Source organism: Copidosoma floridanum, unplaced genomic scaffold (assembly GCF_036245765.1).
Source record: "Copidosoma floridanum isolate Cflo_tuat_1 unplaced genomic scaffold, Cflo_Japanese_pri ptg000013l, whole genome shotgun sequence".
NCBI lineage: Eukaryota > Metazoa > Arthropoda > Insecta > Hymenoptera > Encyrtidae > Copidosoma > Copidosoma floridanum.
Genome location: NW_028321890.1, coordinates 28008507 through 28032183, shown reverse-complemented (window position 1 = coordinate 28032183; position 23677 = coordinate 28008507). Strand labels below are relative to the sequence as shown.

The 23677-nt window shown below is 43.8% G+C and overlaps 1 protein-coding gene across 1 annotated transcript; it reads right to left on the bottom strand.

Moving 5' to 3' along the window:
- Nucleotides 1-846: 846 nt before the first annotated feature.
- On the bottom strand, nucleotides 847-23124 carry LOC106645819 (UDP-glucosyltransferase 2). The gene is made up of 6 exons (XM_014361763.2): nucleotides 22732-23124; nucleotides 21847-22269; nucleotides 21544-21775; nucleotides 21228-21453; nucleotides 20792-20954; nucleotides 847-969 (listed from the first exon to the last, which is right to left on the bottom strand). The coding sequence occupies exons 1-6, from the start codon at nucleotides 23122-23124 to the stop codon at nucleotides 847-849; spliced, it is 1560 nt and encodes a 519-aa protein (XP_014217249.2).
- Nucleotides 23125-23677: the final 553 nt, after the last annotated feature.

The following is a 23677-nucleotide window of genomic DNA, read 5'->3' as shown; positions in this document are numbered from 1 at the left end:
CAAAGCCGAGCTTCGCGTATAAAACGTCAATTGACCGGCCCATTATAATGCTTACTTTAATATCTTGAGGTTTTAATGGCGAGAGAAAAGCGAACGGACAATTTATCGATGCCGTGGATCTGATGCCTAACGAGAGATCTCCGTTGGCGCTACCACCCGTGTATTGTTCATTGAAACGGGAGATAGATCTTAGATTCGGATCGGACGGCGGGTGAATGGCTTGTAATCCTGTTTGTGAATCGAAACGATTTTTGTTTTTTTTCCTCTCAACGAAGGGACATTGGAGGGGGGGGGGTTAGTTGGCGAACGGTGCATTAAAATTTACCGATACGAACGGATGACGAGTGATAATAGCTGTGGCGCGTTTGTGCTCACATCTCACGTGGATTTCTCATTGGTTTAATCTCATACAAAAGTCCATTCAATCCGAGCTCCTCCATTGATCGGGCACTTTGTTATCCGCAAAACACGAGGTGACGCGCACAACAAGACACATCAGAGAGAACTGGTTGACCAAGCAAGAACAAAAGTCGCGATGGAAAAAGGGTCAAACAACAACAAACACACCGTGTCCGGTGGATGCGCTCGCGCATCGTTTCCTGGCATCGGCGGCCAAGCAGCGACTGCAACTGTCAGGATGGCACTCGGGGCAGCTGGGCCGCGCGATGTTCGGGGAGGATCGAGAAAAGAAGCCGGACGGATTGTTTCACCCGATGGCGAGGCGGCTCCCGCTGCGTCGCGCCGATTATACCTTTTGGGTCCATTAATACATGTATATGCGGGGGGAGGTGGTGAGGCCCCTAGGGCTTGCAGACCATCATCTTTCGGAGCGAGTTTTCTGTCCTATCATTTATCATCGAGAGCGCGGCCGTCGACGGACCTGTGCCGGCGCAACGACCTTTCGGATCTGTTCTGGCTGATGATGCGGAGTAGCGAGCTCTGATTTTTTCTTTTCTTTTTTTTTGGATCCTGAAAAAAGAAGAGGGACAAATTGAGATTAAAGCGTTGATTGCGGCGTAATATACTTGATACATGCAAAGCCTATACTGTAGAATACTGCACTCTCAAAGTATAGATTAACTATTTTTAATAAATAAATAAAAAAATGAAAAAAAAAGCATCTCTAGTTACACTCCAACGAGACATCACGTGCAAATTGATACCGATTTACGAGCTACAAGCGATTAATCATTGCAAAGTTGAATTACCTATCTTGAAAAAAATACACGCAAGTGTGTCAGAGAGTAACAAGCGCGAAAGGCGTGATCTCGTTAGTTATTTATCTGGAGATAACTACTTCTTGATATTAATTATCGTTCAAAGATCCATCTCGTGGTGTCGAGAGTACAAAAGTGAGTCAACGGAATCGAGGTTGGCCCACTGAACAAAAGAACCATCGTCACGGACCACTGAGCTGTAAAAAACGCTTTCTCATTCGCGCAGTTGACTATACCGATCTCGATACCGATTTCTAGATATCTCGATCGACTCCACCGTGGAATTCGTATCGGTCGTATCTCACTCCACGAGTACACGCATCATGTAAAAATGTTACGTGGAAAAAGATCGAACCATAGATTGTACAATGACACAATCATCAGACGGTTATAGCTGTGATAGCGAAACAAAAGAAAAAATAAAAAAAGGTATCCAACATCAAACGACAAAGTAATTACCCCCGTGCCGATAAAATTGTTTGCAGTGGTGGGGCACACAAAGGCGTACAAGAAAAAAAAAAAAAAAAAAAAAAAAAAGAAAAAAAAAAACAAATCGAAAGTCCATACGCGTGCAATAAAAGCGCATTTCCGCGAAGCGCAGCTCTGTAGGTATGCAAGCGCTCGTACAGGCGTACGCGTGCATTATCTCCGAATACGTCTTACTCTCTCGCGTGTCGTTATGTCTGGTATTTGCAATTTGTCGACCCACGAGATCGGAGAATGTTTTACTGTTGCCTGCAGATTGCCATTGCTGCTCTGACTCGAGTAAAGAGGGGGGGGGACAATAATTTATTCCTAATGACAGGTATGGGCGCCCGCCGCGGAGCAACAGTGCCTGCATGTGACTATCGTGGGTAAATACAACGTATTGCATGTAGGTGTGAGTGTGTGTTTTGATGAAAGTTTGCATTAAAAGAGGGCACATTTATATTTTTTTCAACTACTTAAGGCTAATTGTGTTAAAGGGTACAACTTTTTACGTTTCGTCGATGATTGGCATGTTTGGTTTTAAAATAACAGGTGCTCTTGTTATATTTCCCGTAGCTTTGGAACAAAAGATGATTTTTTTTTCTTTTTGCAATCGATAAAACGATGATGACTTTCATGCATGTATATAATATAACGTGTATATATATACCAACGTTTTAACGATGCGAAACAAAATAATCATAATAATCGCATACGTTTCAGAGGCGGATGCTGTGGAGAGAGAGAGAGTTTGATTTACCACCGTCAGCATGGAAATAACGGTGCCGGCCCGTGTAATACCCAAGAAGCCCCAGACGGGAGATAATATAACGAGAGCAACAATATAACCTTTGCTTATTCCTAATGAGCTCGAACCTCGTAGGAAACTTTGTGTGTGAGTGTGCAGCAACCATAAGCGCCAAATGAGAGTTTCTCTCGAGTCGATCGAGTCGGGGTGATTTAGTGACTCGCTTCTCATTTTTCGCTGTTGGGATATTGGAGCGCATGGGTCGACTCGCGGAACGAGAGGAGCGTTAATATGTTAATCCGAGGGACCGTGGATCCCTCCCTCTCGACCCCATCGGGGGCCAACCGTGGTATTTTTGAGGGAGTCGTAAATATAAAATATCGACGCGTCCCTTCTCTCCTCGAAGGACGAGCTTTTTTTTTTTGGTGTTCGTTTCACGGTCGTCTTTTTTTCCACGTCCGCAAATCACCAATTAGGGGGCTCGTACGTACTTCATGGCCATTGGTTTGCGCATCCGATTTTCTTACGTGCATGCACGTACGAAAAATGCAGACTTGTGATTTTCAAAATAGCCACGCGTCGGATTTGACTCCTTCGGAGTGCAAGAACTCCACGCGGTAAACATTTCAATCGGCCGTCCATTGTCTGCCCAATTTATCAACGCGCGTGTATAAATACCCGAGCAAAGTTTTGCACATGGATAGCCATCGTAAAAACTATCGGGAGCCAAAATATCTCACGTACGTTGTCACACATGGGTGGGGGTGGAGAAAGAGAGGGAGACGTGTATAAAAAATGCGGGAGGGTAACAAAAGCTGGCGCAAAAAAGGTAGCCGGGACGTCGAACCGAATCGGAGAAGCTAGGAGCCCAGTAAAGTAGGGAACGGAGAAAGAAAACGAAGGGGAGGGGGGGGGGAAAAAAGGACGAGACAGCCGAATGGAAGAAAAATTGTGGAAGGCTTACTCTCGCGCGCAATAAAGTAAAAGACAAGGAGTCCGGGGAGCGCGCCGGCGAGCTGGAAGGATTTTTCGAAAAGGAAATTACAAAAGTCCGGACTGGAAATGAGGAGCTCGGCCGTAAAGAGGGATGTTTACGAGACCCTGGCTCCCGGGGCGCGCTGCGGCGAACCGTGACATCCTCCGCCTCCTTGGCCCCCGCGTGTTGGTTGTTTATCGAGTCAAACGGGAATCCGGGAGAAAAAGAGAGAGAGAGAGAGATAATATCGCGCTCTCGTGTTCACGGGCGCGCACAAAACAACTTGGTTACGATGCATCGATTCTCCGCTGTACTTATCAGTTGCGCTGTTATATTTTTGCGACTCGCCAAACCCCCCGAGGGGACACCCATGCTAGCAATAATGGCCTCGATTAACAGGCTCGATGTTATTGGGACCTTTTCTTTCGTAAGGGATTGGCGTTATCCGGCCATGTAAATTGAGCAATGTTATTTCGGCCTTTCAATATTCACAAGTAAAAGCATCAACAAATAATATTCTACGTAGTGTAAAAGCTCATCCGAGCGAGCTTTCGCTGATTTCGCGGAGAGCAATAATTTCTATTGCTATACTACGGCCACTATACACCAGTGATTACCACCAAGTCGTTTCTACGTCCGTAGTCGTTATGGAAGCCTCGAGAGCTCGAGAGGAGAAACGAAAGAAGAGGTGTATATACTAATACCAGCTACGCGAAACAAGATTAACGGTGCGGAGGCAGGCGTGTGCGTGTGTGCCCGATCCCCGATAAAGCGCGGTGCGTGATATAGTACAAACAGAAGAGCAAAAACAGAAACGAGTGGCGAAAATAAAAAAATAAAAACAAGATCTCCCGACTGCATCGGTGCGCGCGAAAAGGCAGCTTGCGCTCGCAGAGATGTGTGTGTGTGTGTGTTTGCAGCAGCTGTTTGAGGCCGAAATTACCACGTTTAATAACGATAATAACAACGCGGTGTGACGTGAAATTTCACGGAACGCGTGCGCCCGACGGGCTCTCCTATACCTACGTGGAATGTTGTTGTTATTATTATTTTTATTATAATTGTTATAATATAATTGGAAAGAAAAAGAGACAATTAAGCCTCCGGATCGTCATTTCTAAATGATAAAATCGATATTGAGTATCTCGCCGATGGCGTCCCAGTTTTACTCGGACGGCAATTTGAAAAATCTTGATAACGAAATAACGTAATTGGCCAATGTGTTTCCTCGGTTGCAAACTATACAGGATCTTGCGTCCTCTTGTTTTCCCATCCACTCGATAGCAATATAATTGTAAGCCTGAAACGAAAGGCCCATTTTCGCATGCTCGGCAAAATAGTTTTTTTCTTCTCCCTTAGTATGCAACTGTCGATTTTTAATTACATTTGACGTAGCGTGTACGACTATAATTGTGCGCGCTATTATCTCTTGAGATTTTCTACAATTTTTCAATTACGCAATTTTATCCGATATCCGTACACGTATAATAATCGTGGTGCTTCAAATAGCTCGGGACAGGTTACGGCCGCGATGGGCTCATTATCGTAAGAGCGCGCATCGTATTATTACCACATTATAGCGCAATCGCGACAATTAGACGAGAAAGCCGTATGGTATTAAGAAAAAAAAGGAAACTTGAGAGGTAAAAAAAAACGTCGGTGAGGAGGTGTGAATGGTGCGAGGGATTCACGTGTAAATCGAGAAAAACCACGCGAGCGAGCCGCCTGGAAGATTTTCGATAATTATATCGCACAGCAGAGACGGGGCAAGCGAGGGGAATGTAATCGACGGGCGAAACAGAAAATGAGGGAACGCGCGAGGATGACGGACCTTTGATGGACAGGAGGCGTTCACGAGGGCGTTTCCTTGGGCCTCCTCCTCCTCTTATGTTCTTGTTCTCCTTCGTTTCGCGTTCGCCGCATGTTGGGTACTACTTCTGCTAATGCCTGTTCGACTACTCCTGCTACTTCTACACGTTGGCTTCTGCTTCCTTTTGTCTTGTTCGCAAAAGTTTTTTTTTTTTACCAATCGCCCTCGTGCCTCATCCTTGGCTCAAAGCAAACGAACGCATCAGGAGTCCTTGATCGTCTGATTGTTTCATTTTACGCTCCAAGTACTTAATTCTCTTACTTTAGTTGCTGGGCTCTCTTATTTCTTCTATTATCTCGTTTAGCGCATCTGTAGCACTTTTTTGGTACATTTTGGCCTATATATGCTATTGTATTGAGGTGTCGAGTTGTAATGAATGTCCAATCAATTCACCCAGCGGTTTCGTCAACGAATTCAAATCCAAACAACGTCACCCGTGTCCTAAGGTACCTACATCATGAAAAAGAAGCTCAATCATCGCGATCGATCATTCGAGAAAAACACGCGACGCCGCTCTAAGGTGTGTTAAGAACTTGAGAGCAAGTGAGCGAGACGCCTCTCTTGCATCCATGGAGAGAAAAAAACTCTTGGGGCTGAGGAGCTATGACGGATGCCCATTCAACGATTGAAGTGCCTTTTTCTTGCTCGACAAAGCAAAAAAAAAAAAAAAAAAAAAAATATGTTGGACGCGGAAAAATTGAGAATGTCTCTTACAACCCTCTGAAATTTGGGGGCGATGGTGCATCTCGTACTCTGCCTCACCAGTTTCAAAAGTTTGCGCTTCGCAAAAACCACGAAAACGTATATAGTGCAGGTAAGGACGAAGTTTGTGGCTACCGCGGTTGATTAAAATTTCTCGGCGACTTTTGACAAATGCGCCCGTCGGAGCGTGAGATCTCTTTCTCCCGGGGCACGATGTATTTATCGTCGAAGCGAAGGATCGGCCTTTTTACAAATTGTTTCTTCAATCAAGCGGTGCGCCGGGCGCTCGAAAGAATTTATTAACGCGATTAAATCCGAATTCTTCATCCCCTCGGACGGAGGCGGGCGTGATAAACCACCGGAGCGCGTTAGCGCTGGTTGTCTCGGAGAAAAAACGACCGGTGCCGAAAAAATGGCACAAAGAGGACTCGCGCGGAGACGGGCCCGAGGAAGGACCCTCGGTGGGTACGCCTTGAGCGGGGCGATAAATTTTTCACCGAATAAAGTGTCTTCGTGGTCTCGGGGGGCACGCGCGTCGCTCAACCATCACTTTTCGATTGTCCAAGAGGGCCCGTGTGGGTACACGCGGGTATCAAAAACGTCCCGGAACGGCTCCCCGCTGTCAGTGTATATACGGGCCCGCCTCTCCTCTCCCTCGTCCTTTTGTTCTCCCTCTTTTTTTCCTCCGCACGGGGTCCACAAAATAATTTATAGTCCAACCGGATCTGCATCGTAATTGATACTATCCGCCGTGGCTTTTTGCTAGTATAGGGTCTGACATGCGCGTGCATGTCATGAAGAAGGGATCAACAAAACAGGACTTTTCGTCTTGGAAATCGCACCAATCTGTACGTACATTGGCTTCATTTGCTGGTTTTGAGTCGCTATGAAGTATAATTTTTTTTTGTGTGCTCATATCGTGTTACCACTTTGTACTTTGTTATTCTTTAAAAAACGATTCCTTCATTTTATCGAGAGAAGGAAATCACTTGATATCCATCTCTTTTACCGTATAATGTTCATGTTTAGGTCGAATGATAAAGAGACGAACTAGGACACCAAAAAGTGGAACCAAAACCTCGGAACTCGCTCTTAATTCATTCACTCGTACTTGTATCTAAATTCATAGAGCAGATTGTACACGTAAAAACGACGATAAAAATAAAAAGCACAGTAATACATTTCCTACTCAGAAAAGGACAATTTTTTTAAACAAATTTCCGTCGAGAGTGTAATTCTTACACATAAAGCACGATATCGATACAAGAAGATCGACTTTGAGAAATTCTCAAGTGCTCGAACGGAATAATCAAGAGAGAGCGAACGAAAAGAACCCTCGCGCACCTCATAAACACAATTATCCGTAGAAAGCCGCGGCTGGACGATCGTCCCCGTCACTTTATACGCGTCCCCGTGTAAACGAGCACGCATCCTCCGATACAAGGGAGGGGAAGAGAGAGGCGGTCGTTCGCGGTTAATAAGAGCGAAGAAAATCGCATCCGCGTGCATAATCCGCAGCGGAGAGAGCGGACGGCCAGAATTATCGCGACAATTATTAATGCCCGAGCGGCGGTCCCCGTTGGCCGCGTATCTCGAATTTTACGCGCCTCGTGCAGCGCGAACAATATGGCGAGGGGGCATTATCGCTCTTCGACGCGTTTATTCGGCCTTTTTTTTTTTTTTTTTTTTTTTTTCATCGCTTGCACCGCCGTTGCTGAAAATTATGAGAAAAAGAAGGCAAAAACCGCGGAGCACGATATACTTACCCGGGGCAAAAAGAGACTCGTAAGGAAACCTCGCCACGGGCCGTGCGCGGTATAATTAAAATACAGCTGAGCCCCCAACCGCGCCTCCCCCTCCCCCTTTGGGTTTCTCTTGCTTCTTTTTGTTGCTCTTTTGCTTCTCCTCATCCTCGCGTATCCTTCTTTCGTCATTTTTACCTGCTTCTTTTCTAATAATTAGTACCAGGGGAGGCTCCGGAAAGCCATCATGTGTGTTCTCGTATACTCGCTATTTTTCAATACTTTGATGAATATTCCAAAATCACTCGAGCGTGAAAATGTTAAATTTGTGCGTACCCAACTATAGTTGAGATAAAAAATAAAAAAAAATAGAGAAAATTTATATAAAACAAAAAATACAACGGAGAAGAAACGGTAAGATAATACACCCCGTGAGGATAAGCGAGTTAACATTCGCGCGGGCTTTCGAATGATAAATGCCCGTGTAATGAGATTATTATCGCTGCACACTTCGCGATAACGTAACGTTGAAGATGAGAAGAGGGAAGGTATCATTTCTCGTGTATGCAACCCGAAGCACGCGTGTGCACGAGGAGCTTCATTTTTCTTATGATTTTTTTTTTTCTTTCTTTTTTTTTTTTTTTTTTTTACTCTCGACGCTTTCAACGAGTACAGACTTTATCGCATATGGCATCGAAATCGTTGGCAGGGCTCCTTTTGTATTTTTGAGCCCCTTATCAAAACTTTACTTTCCATCTAAAAGTAATTTAATTTTGATCGACGCTACGTACATTTGGTGGTATAATTTTTTTTTTTTAGCTCATGATTCTCAGCGATGGTAAAGTGCACAATCGCACCATGTTGTGCGTGATCCAACGCGAATTATACTTTTGTACCATCTTCGCACATGTATACACAGGGAGAAGGGCTGGTTGCAAATTGCTGTGGGTCTCGTCGGCAAAATAATTAATATTCATTATGATTTAACAAAGCCGTCGTATAAATTACGAGGATGGGTGGCAGTGGCTGAAAAGGGTGCTTCTTCGTCAGGCAGAAACGCGAGCTCTGAGCTGGTAATGCAAGAGCGTTTCTTAAGGTTCAGCGGATCGCCGTGAGATGTAGCTTCGTGTATTGTTTGCGCGTGGAACTTATTGTCCCGAATTTTTTTTTTTTTTTTTTTTTTTTTTTTTTTACTGAATGTACATATTTACATGCCGATGTGTGAATGAAATAAGATACAAATTTGGATTTGTACGAGTTAAATTTTTTTTCTGTGATTTTAAGGTTTATAGCAGCATATACAACGCATTTTATTGTGATGTAGTTTTCTTATACAATCATCTGATACATTAATAATTGTTAAGAAATTAATTGTACTGTGATTAAATATTTGAAAGCCCCCTTTTTTAATGTGCGTTTCCTTGCTTTTTCAATGGTTTCAGAATTTGAAGCGTCTCCTTGATCCTTTGTACTTTAAACATTATATCTAAGCCAAATCATGTCTGACTATATTTATAATTATAGACACACACTTACATTTTGTATAGAACGTTGGAAAAGCCTTATATGATTACCAATAATGTAACTGCTTAATCCAGATCTTAACAAAAATCAAAGCTGCACAGTTTTCGTGTATTTTTTTAAGCGTCGTTGAGCAACAAGTGCGCCATGAAAACGTGTTTATTAGCTAGTTAATATTTTTCCAATTGAAATTTTCACGTCAACAATACTATTCTCGCTACAATGATGGGAAAAGAGTGTAATAATGTATATTTGGATTTGGACGATGTAAAATTTAATAAACAGGAACCCAATAAAGTATAAATAGACACCAGCGCATCCCCAAAAGATTTCCGTACTAAGGGTGGAATTTCCATGCCGATCGCCATCATCGACAAAACCTCGTGCAACTTTCGCAGCTCGCGATCTCCGATCCGTGCAATTCAATCAAAAACTTTTTATCTCCCCATCGCGCACATTACACGCACCTCATCCCACGCTCATCCCCTCGATCGCTGGGCACAATAAAAAGTTCGTAGCAGCAACACCGTATACTGGCGGGGGTGCACAGCATTTCATCTTCCAGTAGCGCCTGTTCACCCGAAGCTGCGTTCACCGAGTCCGAGACACGGACGTTTCATTTTTGATGTCATAAAGAGGCTGGTTTATCGCCGCGTCTAAGCATTATTGTACCATAAAAGCCTGGTAGTCGTCATCTTCCGCTACTCGCTGTTATAGGCTGAGCCGAGGAAGAAAGTCGGAGGGAAAAGAAGGCGCGTTGGGACTTTATGACTCGTAAAAGCTCGAAACACCTTGCGTTACCGACTCCAGATGTGTAGAGTCCAGGACTCACCGTACACTGAGTGAGGATAAATACACACGTTGTACACCATATTCTTTTGTATACGGTAGAAGTTGGTACATCTTCCCGGTGTCGATTGGATATCAGCGTATATTATCACACTTTCCGCGACAACACGTACACTGGGAATGTTGTCTCGAAGAACCATCTAGTCAACTCGAAACACCTGTAATTTTTTTGAAAAAAGAAAAAAAAAAAAACTTGCACCCGTTGCACCTGTCCTGAAAGGAGGCCTCAGTTCATTCGCGAGGAAGAAGATGCGTCGGGCGATATGGAGCGAGCGAGCAAACTTCCTTTCAGATCCGGAAGTCCCATTGTAAATCTCGGGGAAAACAAGAGAGCCTCCCTCGCCGAGACTCAAATATTTAGATTAGCTCGGGCTATTCTCACGACGCTTACCCGACGCACACGAGAGAAGGGACTGCGCTCCTGTAAAAATCAAAGTTTTATGGCAGACTTCCTCGTGTGCCTTTTCATTTGCGTCCGAGTTATCATTTGATGATTAAAAAAAAAACAAAAAAACCAAGCACATTATTTATTTTCGTCCCGGAAATTGGGAAAAATCCCGATCCGATGAGATACCGATATTTTTTTCTGGAATACTCTCTTTTCTGGGGTGCAAATGGGGAAAGACATTCACACGCGTGCAAGCTCTCGTATGTATGAGCGTATATACGTACGCTGCACAGTGGTGAGTGAGAGGGTGGAGATGGGAGAGCGAGTCAGACGCCGTGTGCTGGACATAATTTCCGTCCGACAAGATCGGAATTGCTAATGACGTCACTCGGGTGCTGAACTCTGCGGCGACTTGGAAGCCATTTCGAGCTCCACGTAGTTACCAGAGCGTGGGGGATCTTTTTTTCCTCTCTGCTCCTAATAGAAAGAAATATGACCAAAAAAAGAAAATCGGATGAATTTGCCAAAATTATAATTTGCATTTTATAACGAAGGGACACAAACCCAACCAGACGGTTTTCATTTACTTTTGTTACAATTTCGTTTCGAAAAAGCGGAATTATGCATTCAGCAGCGGATTTTCGCAGTATTCCCTCCACCCCGCGAAAGACGCTCGAGCGAATATTAACTGGAAAACAGTAATCTCGCGTTCATTTCTTTCCTTTCCGCTCACCGCGTCACACACGGGCTGACGAGATTTTTCATTAGCCGCGCACAGTCTTCCTGAAACGCGTTCCCGTCACGGAAGCGGGCACTTTTAATTACCGATCGCAAGTGCACGTATAAGCCCGATCCAGTGGCAGGTGACGCGTCACCAACCGAACAATGTCACTTGTTATTTTCAACAATTCTTTTCCACGGTGAATTTGGAAATTGAAAATATTCACCGAAACGTGTTTTACAGCGACTCAAACTTTCACTCGGTGGGGAGCAAACTATTGCCTTCAGCACTTTGGCTCGTGCTGTGCGTGAGCATTTCGCATCCATGGGCATGCGGATGCGCCGTGCTGCCATTCAAAGGAGCTGACAAGTGACGTCTTCGTCGGGACGACGACGTGCGTCAAGTTTTCTTCTTTTTTTTTCCTACTTCCAGAACCGTACGCATAATCTCTCTTTCGTGGAGTGGGTGTGTGAGTCTTGATTTTCAAGGGCGATTTTTCGCCTGCGTGTGCAGTTTCCATGATTGACGAGGGTTGCTTCGAGAAGGGGTGGGTTGGCCCTTGCTCCATGACTCGAAATTGACTCCTCAAATCCAATGAGATGCTCGGGCTTGTATCCTTGTGTGCAACGAAATAAATACATTTTTGGATTGTTTTGCGTCCTCTTTGTATTTTTTTTCTTTTTTTTCCATTTAAAATACAATAGCAATGAGGACCCTAAACAATTTGACAAACAATCACGTTTGGCAATTTTTCCTTTGATATCTCGCAAGTAAAAAGATTTTTTTTTTCAACTGAATTTGAAAAAAAGTTATTCTTCATTAGCCCTCATTTATAGTATTCCGTATATAGAAAGTTTTTTTTGTTGAAGTCATTTAAAATGCATTATCACACATTTTTCTCAGTGATTTGGCCTTGTCTCGAACTCAACAATCGCCTCAACGAAGATGGAGTCATCCACTCTGCTGATCGGACTATGCCATTGAGAAAAGGTGCAAATTTATATTTCCGAATGTTTGTCACCAACACATGTGTATTTTTAAACTCGAAAAACATTTATTTTCCCTCCATTTTTTATATCAAACAAATCCAGAAACTCCAAAGCCTGCAGAATCGCGACGCACGACGATTGAAACTCCCCGGCCGGAAGTCCAGTCGAAAAAGTTCGGCTCCGGTGCAGTTCGTTTTTCCGCGTTGGGAGTATAGCGTAGTCGCAGGAGACGAAGGGAGAAAAAAAACGAGCAGACCGGACCACCCTACGGGCAAGAAAATACTTAAAAAGCGATAAAAAAAAAGAAAAGAGAGAGAGAGTAAAGGCGGGAAAGGCGCAAACATCCTAAATTTCGCAGAGTTGCGCTCTAGTCGAGGAGAAAGCTGCCGCCCCTAATGGCTCGAGGGATGCTCCGCCGGGGGGTTTTGCACTCAGACGATGTGGTTTCGTGGGCTCTGCATGGACGCGGACTTTTCGGAAGCAGAGGAGGTTTAGGGCCACGGGGGGAGGGAGGAGGTAGAAGGGGCGTCACGCCGAGTGAAGACGGACGTCGCGGCGCTGCCATAAATCCACGGCGAGCCCCACCACCCCCACCGTCCCTCCTACCCGCCTTTGCTACTAAGAAGAGCAACGTGGAGCTCCTCCTTGGCGCTCTGGTGGCTGTGTGTCGTGATGGTGGTGGCCAGCGGCACTAACTGCGCGCGAACAGACTAACTTTTAGCCCACCCCCCTTTCGGCGACAAGTTTGATTACGACGAGCTACGGAGCTGCCCTGTACATAAACCGCGTGTATTACTCGTGCTTCCTCCCTCGACTTTTTCGACTCTACGAGCGTGGGTTGGAAAAGAGAGGCCTCCTTTTCATGCCAATCGACGTTTTCGTCTCGAGAACATCCAAATGATACACATCTTGTGACGGATTGTCGGTTCGCGTCAGTAGTAACAGACAGGAATCGTCAGACACGCGTACAGTATAAACCCGTTGATTTATAAGTACTTTTCGAGCACCAACTCGATAGTCACGTTGATTTCGGATAACCAATAAAGAAGGATTTACCATCTCATTAGGATTCCCCAAAAGGAGGAAGGAAAAGAATTCAATTTAGCAGTTGAAAAAGGGCCGATCTCTCGGGTTGCTATTAACTCCCCGAGTCCCCATTCCCGACTGCATAATCAATCCAGCAATATCCGTGCAAAATTCAATCGATCGTGGCAGTGGTGGTGGTAGTAGTCGTCGATCGGGCTAATCCCACGCTGAGCCCTCTCTGCTTCTCTCATCTCGGTTCCCCCGGTGCGTACGTATATACATATAGTGTACGTACGTTCGGCGTTTCTCGGGAGAAAATGAGCTTTCCTCTCCTGCGACGTTATCATCGGTGGGTCGCGAGAGACGCACGAGGGGCGCGAGGGTTAATGGGCCGGGAGATTCCCGCGTATTTCAGGCCCTCACCTTTCCCTCGCGCGCCAAGGTAAGGCCTCGTCCCCCGGCTCGGCGTCTCCGCTTATCCGAAGGTACACGTATATATACATATATATGTACGCGCCTCGAGTCGCTCGGCCTCGGAGTATCCGGACTTATGATGGAAACAATTTAGGGGCTTTAGCCGGGGCACACGTGCGACCCGAGAGTGTGCGAGAAAAGGTGAGCGCCGGGGCGGGGGGGGGGAGTCACTAAGCCGCAATAAGTCGAGGGATGAGCGCGAGATGTGGCCGAACCCTAGCTCCGCATACTGATACCGGAGCGCGAGCTCTTTTCTTTTCCTTTTTTTCTTTTTCTTTTTTTTATCTCGCACTCGGGGCCACCTCAGCGCCATATTGCGTGCAGCCGGAAAAGGAGCAGGACTGCCGGTTGGGAGATATTATTCGCGACGGAATTATACATTGCTCTTTTATGCCCTCGCCTTCCTGCGAGCCGGTGCCGCTTTCAATGAGCGAAATGCTGTTTATTATTGCGGATTTCGCGAATCTCCATCTCCATATCTATTCCTCCCCCATTTTTTTTTTATTTTTTTTTTTATCTCGATAGAGTTCAAGCCGAGACCCGAGCTTATCTGACTCTTCTTCCCACGTGTAAACAGACGCACCGCAGAAGAAGTGAAGGACTGATTACGTATTTACGCGGCAGTAAGGTAAGTGCAACCACATAGAGCGTAGAGAGAACACAACAAAGGGAGCACGGTGGCGTGGAAGGGCGGCATCGTCTGGGACCATTTGAATTATGCATGGACATGGCTTGTACGCAGGTACACGCCCGAGTATTGTTTGCCGGTTTATCCGATACGCTACACACGCGGCTTGATTTTCGAGGGATCTTTCCTGCTCCCGGCGTCGCTGCGTGTGCTCATACATGTACGTACGGCGTGTATATGCAAAACGCTGACGCTACCGTTTCTCTCCGCCCCGTGACACGAAGGTTCACCTGCCGAGAATTTTCCAAAGGTGAGTGCCTTTTTTTTTCTGCTTCCAAGTGCTCGAGATGTTTTCAGCTTTTTGGCGAGGTGCTATGCGTCAGCTGGAAAAATGGATTTTCTCGTGAAGGAAGCGAGCGCGAGTTGACAATGGGAGGAGGATTGAAAAAATTCACAAAATCCAGAAAACGAAGGGAATGAGAGTTTGAAAAAAAAAAGGCAGCGAGGGGGAGGAGATAGCGATGCTACCCTAATTACCTCTGGAGCTCGATAAAAAAAAGGGAAAGGAGCGGGAAAGGGAGGGAAAAACGAATTAAAGAAAGAAACGCGACTCGAGGGTTGGGGGAGGGGGAGTGAGCTGCTCGTGACAGCCAGCTAATCGGGGTGTTTAAGAGTCTACACTGATCGCCGCTGCCTCGTTAAAACGAGGGTGGGGGGGTGGGGTCCATGGGCCCGAGAGGGGGTAACACGCCTGTTTCTTATTTTTTTCTAGCGTGATAATGGCCCCGAGGAGGGGTGGGGAAAAAATAGGAGCGAAAAAGAATGTCTCTTGGATGCCTTGTGATTTAGTGCTGGAGTTGCTCTTTTTGCATATCAATTGCTAGAGTGTAGATCTATGTGTTTTTGCTGTTGGGAGATTTCCTTGATCGGGATTTATGGGTTTTTTTTTTTTTTTTTTTTTTTTTATTTCCGACTAAATATAGTGCTTTTACTATGCTTGTCTGTTTTGCTCGTTCAGTGTAAATTGTTAATCGCATTTCAACAAAATTACATCATTTGAGAGAGTAGCTAACCAACAAGAAATGTATACACTTTTGAGTTGTAGAAAAAATAGGGGAAAAAGAAAAAAAAATAGTGGCCTTTCCATTTCCATTTCCTCATTATGTTTTGTCCGCCTCTGGCTGGCACCTACTCAAGATCGCCGTGCAACGATCTCGATAATTTATTTATTTAGACAGGGCAGACGAGAAAGGAGAGAGAGAAAAAGTAATCAAGACTGCGCTAATGGCACCTTTTTCCCTTTTCTTCTCACCGCCCCTTCCTCCCCTTCCTCATCTGCCTCGCAGACCAGCGGAAAAACGAGGATGAAAAGTTTTTCTCTTCCTTCTCTGCTTCCCTTTTTTTCCCCTGCTGTTCATTGTACCCCCACACCTCTCGAGCCTCTTAAACAACGTCACGCGTACTGCTGGTGTTTTATTTATTTTTTTATCTAATAAATACAGCGAGTGCTTTCATACAATAATTATTTAACAAGTAATCACTTTAGCGACATATTGTGTGCACACGTATTGTAATGCTGTACTTATTCGTACGAATGGAAAAAAAATTATTGGAAAAGTTGTATTTAAATTAACGATGTCGAGTAAGTTAGTGAAACTGTCAACGCGTGCAGTGTATACCTACTGTAGAAATGTTTTCATCATCGAATTGAACAAAAATAAATATTTCAAAAATTCGTGTCAAGTCAAAAGTAATTTCTGTGTAGTGCTTTTTACTCATTCCATTGTACTTTTCATTTCATCCTCTTTCCTTTTCCCGAAATGGGAAGGAGGGAGGGAAGCCATCAGATTGCGTTTCAAGGAAATTGAAATATCCAGCGGTGGTTCCTCGAGGCTGAAGCAAAACCATGATTTAGGGAAGGATCTGAGTTATGGGTTCTGCTGCGTTAAAGTGTGTATACATCTTCCGCGTTTTTCCACTTTCGGTGCCTCACCACCGTGTTGACCGAAAAATTCTTGACTGGTTATTTTTTTTATCCACCACATTTGTTTTCAATATTTCATGAAATAACGGAACATGAAAAAGAGCAATGGTTTAGAATAAAGTCAATATGTTTGTGGTGTCGTTTAATTAACAATACTTCATCTGCTGGCAGATACATCTAAACTAAAACACCCGTGTTGTTTGATCATTAGAACAGTTGTTTTACCAAATTAAAATTTTAATGAAACGTATGATTCCAAAATCAACACATTCTACAATTTATTGGTTAAAAAAAAGATAAAATGTCCAGTATAATGGGAAAAAAGTTTACTTGCTCGTTTACCTCGTTGAATGAAATTTGTCCCAGATACGGCGTGTGCCACTGACTGCATTATTAACGCCAAGGTGCGACGCGACCGAATCGAGTACAAGGCAAAACGCGTACACTGAAAGAAATAGAGGAAAAAAAAAGAGACCTAGTTGGGGACTTGGTAGCAATATGGTTTCCCTCACATATATACCTTGCAGAGACACCTGATACCGCCACTACTACTCTCCCGTGCATCTCCTTTGGCAGGACCGTGCATGTGTGTGTGTGTGTACAAGGAAACGAGCGAGCAATCGCGCCTGGGCCTAGTAAAACGGGAAACGATAAATAACGATAAGACGGAAACGTGGTCCGCATGCCGCAGCTGTCCTCATCGGTTTCTCTATCTCTTCCTCTCGCGCGCCCAACTTTCTTATTCCACCTACACCTAAGGCTCTTCCTTTTCATTCATTTTTTCCTTTCATCTTTTCATTTTTCTGAGCTTCTGGTGTACCTCCGCTCTCCGCTTTGACAAGAGCACGTCTTTAAATCTCTTTTATTTTCGGGATGAATTTTTTCGCGAACTGATTTGCGATTTGGGCCTTGTTTCATTTTTTTGGGACTGCTCCCGGTGATCGTGATGTTCATGAGTTATTCCACACTCATGAGTAAGTGGAATCTTTGTGAGAGACTCCGATTTAAAAAAATTGTTTATACCGAGGTGAAATATTTCAACGCATTGTGGAGAAGGAAAAAATGAAAAGAATCTTTGCTTTGACAAATCTCTGACCTCTACTTCGAGGGAAAAATTTCTCGTGTGGAAATATATTAGGCGTGAAATATTTGTTCTAGATGCGAGGACAACGTGCTCCCAGAATCAAAATGATTCATATATTCCTTAAACCCAAGCTACGTATACGCGTGTTGCGTGAAGAGACGAAGATTAATTTAAATCGGTCACTTTGCCTCTCAAATGGATCAATCAGCTACCCACCAAACATTAGTACGATATCAATGATCGAAGAAGTCCACGGTAGAGTAGTTTTTGTTTTATTTTATGTTTATTTTCAAACTATAACAATTTTGTTGCTTAATGTTTTTCATCTTGAAATGATTGTGTCTTACCACATTTGACACTATCTACTGATCCGTACGATCAATATCGTTTTCAAGGTTCCAAACAATAATGTAGGACTTGTAATACCGAGAGTATTACTTTGAAAAACTTTGGGCTGTCCCTGTCAAACAAACAAATAACTACCGAAAACTCGGAGCTTACGCGCAAAGGACAACAAAACTCTGTTTCCCTCCTGCGAAAACATCGTCTCTTGAGAAAACAAGGCTTGTATGATATACATGGTCGTGCACGATTAGCAAAACTATTATGTCGATAGCAAACCATGAAATTACAGTAATTTTAGTAATTCTTTATAATCTTGGAACCATCTCGAGTGTTCATATGATCGAACGACAGCGCAACAGAGTACACAATCACAAAAGGGATTTATTTTACAGGGCGCCTGTTTCGCGCGAACGTGACGCGAGTTTGCTTGGGTTTTTTTTTTTTTTTTTTTTTTTTTTTTTTTTTTTTTTTTCTCTCTACACCCAACACCAAGTCCGGCAGCATCACGCGTCGGATGAGATGGGGGGGGGGGGTTGGCGAGTGATCCATGGCTCCTCCGAGAGGCAAGAGTTAGGGAAATAGCTTCGGATAACTTGTTTGCTCCCCGCACAGTGCCGAGAATACGGAATTGCCATCCGAAATTGTAGAGGCGGGAGATACAAGTCGGGCGCGCGTGTGCGCATACACACACGCGTACAGGAGTGCCGAAAGCGTGAAAAACTGACGAGAATCCTATAGCTTATTTTTTTTTTCCTTCGCTCCGAGTTTTCTTTCAAAGCCACAAAAAAAAAAAAAAAATATCCACCACCACGGCGCAACTCGAAAACGATTGGTACAGGGAGAAAACGTCACACAGCGTCCAACTAAAACCCCAAGGGAAAAAAGGCTCGCCGTCATTTTTTCCCGCGGTGGCTAAGAGCCCCGAGCCAACATCAATTACTTGATTATTCGTCCCGCTTCTCTTAACTCTCGGTTGTATCGATTTCTGTCCCCCCCCCCCCCCGTGGGCCCATTGTGTCACGAGAGAGAGGAGCCAAAAGACACGCGCGAGCGACGGACAGGACGGGGACACAGAGGGTCCTCTCGCGGCGCGAGTTAAATCTCCGGGTCGGAGGCTCGCGGAGATGCAATAAATTCGTCAGCGGCGGGTACCGCGACGCGAGTAGTCCGCTTCTGTGCGCGCGGAAACGAAGAAAAGGAAGGGCGGGACGAAGGGGGCCCGTGGAAACGACGGGAGAATGCGTCGATGAATGCAGAATGGATGGGGGAGCCGTGACGCCGCGAAAGAGGAGCGCCCGGGGGAGAGTTGCGTATGTAAATCGTCGAGACGTTCGTTCCTTCGCGTAGCGAACAAGAAGGAGGGAGGGAGGAGCATTTGCATGGCTGCGGAGACGACGCGTCCCACGGTCCTGATTCTTCTTTTCTGCTCGCTCCCTCCGTGCCTCCGATCTTTATTGTCGAGCTCCGATGAGAGACGAGACTCTGGCTCCACGCGAATGCAATTAAATCTATACGTTACTTTTGATATCGTGGTAGAGGAAAGAGTGGGAAGGGAAGGGGAAAAACATTTTCAAGAGGAAGAGTACGCCGGGGGGTTGGGGAGGGGGGAGGGTAGTTCCCGGCAAGTGGCGGAAAAATGCAGATCCACCGAGACGTGGAGACATTTTCCTTGCACCTTTTGGGCAAAACAAACGGGCGGAGCGGCTTTTGCTGCAGGGAACGTGAAAGCGAAGAAATTTGGACCACGCTCCGTGCAAATTCATGGGGATCGCGCGGCGTCTGTGAGAATAAAAGAGGGTGGAAAAAAAAAGGAAAAAAAGGTATATATACATATCCGAGCGCCTCGGAAGAATCAAGCGCGAAACACGTGTACACGCTCGAGAGGGTAGAGATGCAGCCAAGAGACGAATAAGGGATGAGGCTCGGGGGGTCGCTCTACCCACTGCCGGAGGAGGAGGAGGAAAGAGGCGGCGGTGACACTCTCATTTCGGGGAAAATTTACGGGCCAGCGGAGGCGGCATCGCGTGCCTTGCATAGTCAGACCTACTCCCCCGTGAATGTACGTCTTACGTGTATGGGTGTGGATGGTACGTGCAACACTGGGGCAGGGGTGTGGGGGGGGGCGGAAAGGCTGTACGAGCGTCTTGGTTGCTCTTCTTCTGCTTGGGCCTCCGAGCGCATAGTTAAGTGCGTACCACCGACTGGATCTCTCCCTCCCTATCTGCCTGTCTTCCTCCCTACTGCGTATGTATGCTTGACTTGGCTCCGTGTTGTCTCGGGCTGCTTATCAAATTCATAGGCTTCGAGAGAATTTCTCTTCCTCTGCATTGCGCTTTTTTAATGTCGAATCGTTGGGCTTTTGGAAATTTGCGGAACTGCAACTTGTTTTCGTATCCCCATAAAGATATCATGGAATCAAAAGGTAACATGGTGTATCAAGACATTCCTGATGTAAGTCTTTTATTTTTGTGCCCAGGAATACTTTTTTTTTTTTTTTTTCTTTTTTTTTTTTTCTTACGTAAGCTTACATAATATTTCAAACTTGCTTTTCTTATCTTTGTAATATGGCTGTATAGTTTATTGCTATGTACATAATATTTACACTGGTTCAACAAGTTTATCAGGACAAATTTTAAACGCTCACCATTTATAGGGATAATTTACTGAAGAAACAAAAAGTTGGTTTTTTCCTACGTACTCTTTTTTTTATGCTGATTATAAATAAACAATAGAAGGGATGTTGCTATTTTAATGATAAAAAAATGAATCAATCTAGTTTTGCTGGTCAATGAACAAGTACGAGTATTTCATCGCAAAAAAAAAAAAATAAATAAATAAAATGAGTAAAATATAACACATGTGGCTGTTTTAGTGACAAAATACACAAACTAAAAAACAACGTAAAAATAATCTTGTGCAAAGGCCTTATCTTACATTAACTTCTTGCTCGATTTCACAATGCTGCTCATACTGCGCACTTGCAGGAAGAGCCGAAGTATTTTCCGAGCGATTAAACATACAATTAATACTGTTGTCAGTGCGCACGTAATCAAAAATACGTAAACATCTAAAAGTTCGAGCTGCCACCAATTCAAGGCGAGGCCTTGTGTTCTCAGCACATCTTTGCCGTGACGAAGTACGAATTCAACCCAGTACGTCACTGCTTCCCGCGGCGACTGGGGCCGATCCCAATACAAGGCGGAAAATTTATTTATCGATTGCCTGGAAAAAAAAAAATAAAAAAAAAATAACTATTTATTGTTGTTATCTCATTGTGTTGATGTTGATGCAGTGAATAATTTTTATTGCAGGCTTGCACAACACCGCGCATTATCTTTCAAACAAGAATAATATGTTGATTCAATTGAATCATCGCAGCGCTTACTCCGGGGGCTTTACTTCAAAATTTACCGACTAACGTAAGTATCAAAATCAATCATGTAAGTAACGAAAAATAACCTTTTTGATTGTTAAACGCGAAAATATTTAACTTACTTGTAAAATGGATTCTTCAGTATTTGGCTGAAAACGTAATCGTAGTCTTTCTGCACCGCTGTTTTGATGTCTAGCTTCAACGATATATTTCTATGTTTCGAAATATCACAATTGACGTATTGTTCCGCAAAAAATGGCACGCAAATCATGGGCACTCTGTAATATATGGCTTCTAGTGTTCCCAAAGCCCCTCCGTGGGCCACGAAAGCTTTGATATTCGGATGTTCTGAAAATAATATTCAATTTTAGAAATTTTCTTTCTTTTTTTTACCAAACGATTTCGAGGAGACAATGGAGATCAACATAGAGTACTAACGCAATACTTTTTGCTGCGGCAGCCACGGGAACGTAAAAACGTTCTTTGGAAGGTTTTTCGGCAGAGTTTCTGGGTTCGACGACTTTAGTATGACTCTGATGGGCGCTACCTTACGAATGGTCGAGTAAAACTTGTCCACAATCTCGTGAGGGAGAGACTCCACCACCACGACAGAGCCGAAAGAGAAGTAAATGAATCCGTCCTTGCTTTCGTCGAGTACTTTTTTCAATTTCTGTTGATCATTGTACGTGGGGTTACGTGCTAATCGAGTATTGTATTAATTAATTTGGAAAGTGTTCTTACTGGGTCCATAGGCGAGGTGTCGTTCATAACGTTTATCCCTCCGATTTCGATGAGACCCGGCACCTTGGGCTTGACCCCGTGGTACAAATAATGCGAGTTGCTGAAGATCAAGGAGTAACTCTTTTCTATCTCCCGGTAGCTCGGCATGTTGGGTCCAAGGTACTTTTTTATGTAATGGTCTTGCTCGTCGGCGTGTTTGTAATGGTGAGTTATGTAGTAATTGGTCATGACGACGTTGTACAGCCTACCCCAAAAGCCAAAGTTTTCCTCAAATGAGCGGCAGTGTCTGGACATTCCAGCCAAGTGCAATGGATTGTGCAAATAGTGCTCCATTTGGGGATAGGGTAAAGTAGTCATGACCCCAACTACCGGAATGTCCAGTGCTACTCCTATCGCTGACATGCACTGATAACCAGAGAGTATCTGTAGGTGCGTAAATCATTACGTTGTTGTAAAAATTATTTTTTGTAGACGCTAATTGTAATTGGGCAACAAAAAATTTATATTTAATTGATTATTCTCTATAAAATAAATTAATAGCCACTAATGAATGACACTGTTTTACACCACACAATATCTTACTGTTTTGTTTTCCTCAAAATTTTTACATATTTATACATACATTTTTTTTATGTCGTATGTATGGACATAAATAGGCTTAATTAAAACATTGTCACTCTAGTTAACGGCTTAAAAGTTCATGAAATATAATGATAATTCAAATAAATTAAAACGGATTTGAAATTACTGTTTATCATTACGCGTAGGATGTCATATTAACCCTTTTTCTTTTGTACCTAATAAATATATCGGTAATGTTTAATAATTTTAAATACAAACAAACTTTTCTAGTTTTAGTTTATTTATTCTATACACGGTACTTACGTGAACAATCAAAAGGTCGTAGGGTGGATTTTTCGGTGGATTCTTTATCAATTCCGATATGACTGGATGTCCGAGTAAATTACACACTCTGTTGTTTACTTTAACTAGCCACACATAGTCGTCGTAAGGAGTGTAATTATCCGAGTAGAGTATCTTTGGTGGCTCTTTCGAAGTTGGGAGTGTAAGTATGTTGGTGTAGTTGGGCAAGTTTTTGCTCAACTTGAAGGTGCTGATGACGTCGACGTGATGTCCCTTGACAGCTAGTTCCTCGATAATGGGCTCCAGAACTCCTCGATGGCTTTTCAGCTCAAATGGAAAAATTGCCAAAATCCTAGCTCCGGTGCACAGGGATAATCCGTACAGGAGTAACGTCAGTAGGCTTCGTGTTATCATAATTTCGGATTCTTCACCTGCACTCGCGAAGTAAAGTGTCGCTCACGTTTTTAACCTCGATATAAATATTTCATGCAAACGTCTTTTGCGGAGCCACTTGTACATGAATAATGTGTCCCAAGTGAACCGAAGAATTTATACCAGCACATGCTTTTATCAACAAGATTATCATAATTTACATTAGCTCTCAGTCAATTAGGTCAGTAAAAACACCTTTATCTTCGTCGTTATATAGTTGTTTATAACAAATATTGAGTTGTTTATACTAATACTTTTACAATGTTTGGCAATAACAATAATTCTAATATTAACTCTTCAATAGGCGAGGTGTTCTCGTTGGCAAATAATTAAAGTAAATTGTTTAGTTAATAAGACATGATAACTATTATCTACAGTAATATTTTTAAATGCTATATTGTAGGTATAACTATGATGTAAAGAGTAAACTCGAGTTCAACTTTATCGTTTGAATGCCAAACGACTTTCCGAATTTCAAGTAAATTACTGAGAAACTTGTTGACAGTCAATAATTAAAAATTCGACGGAGTAAATA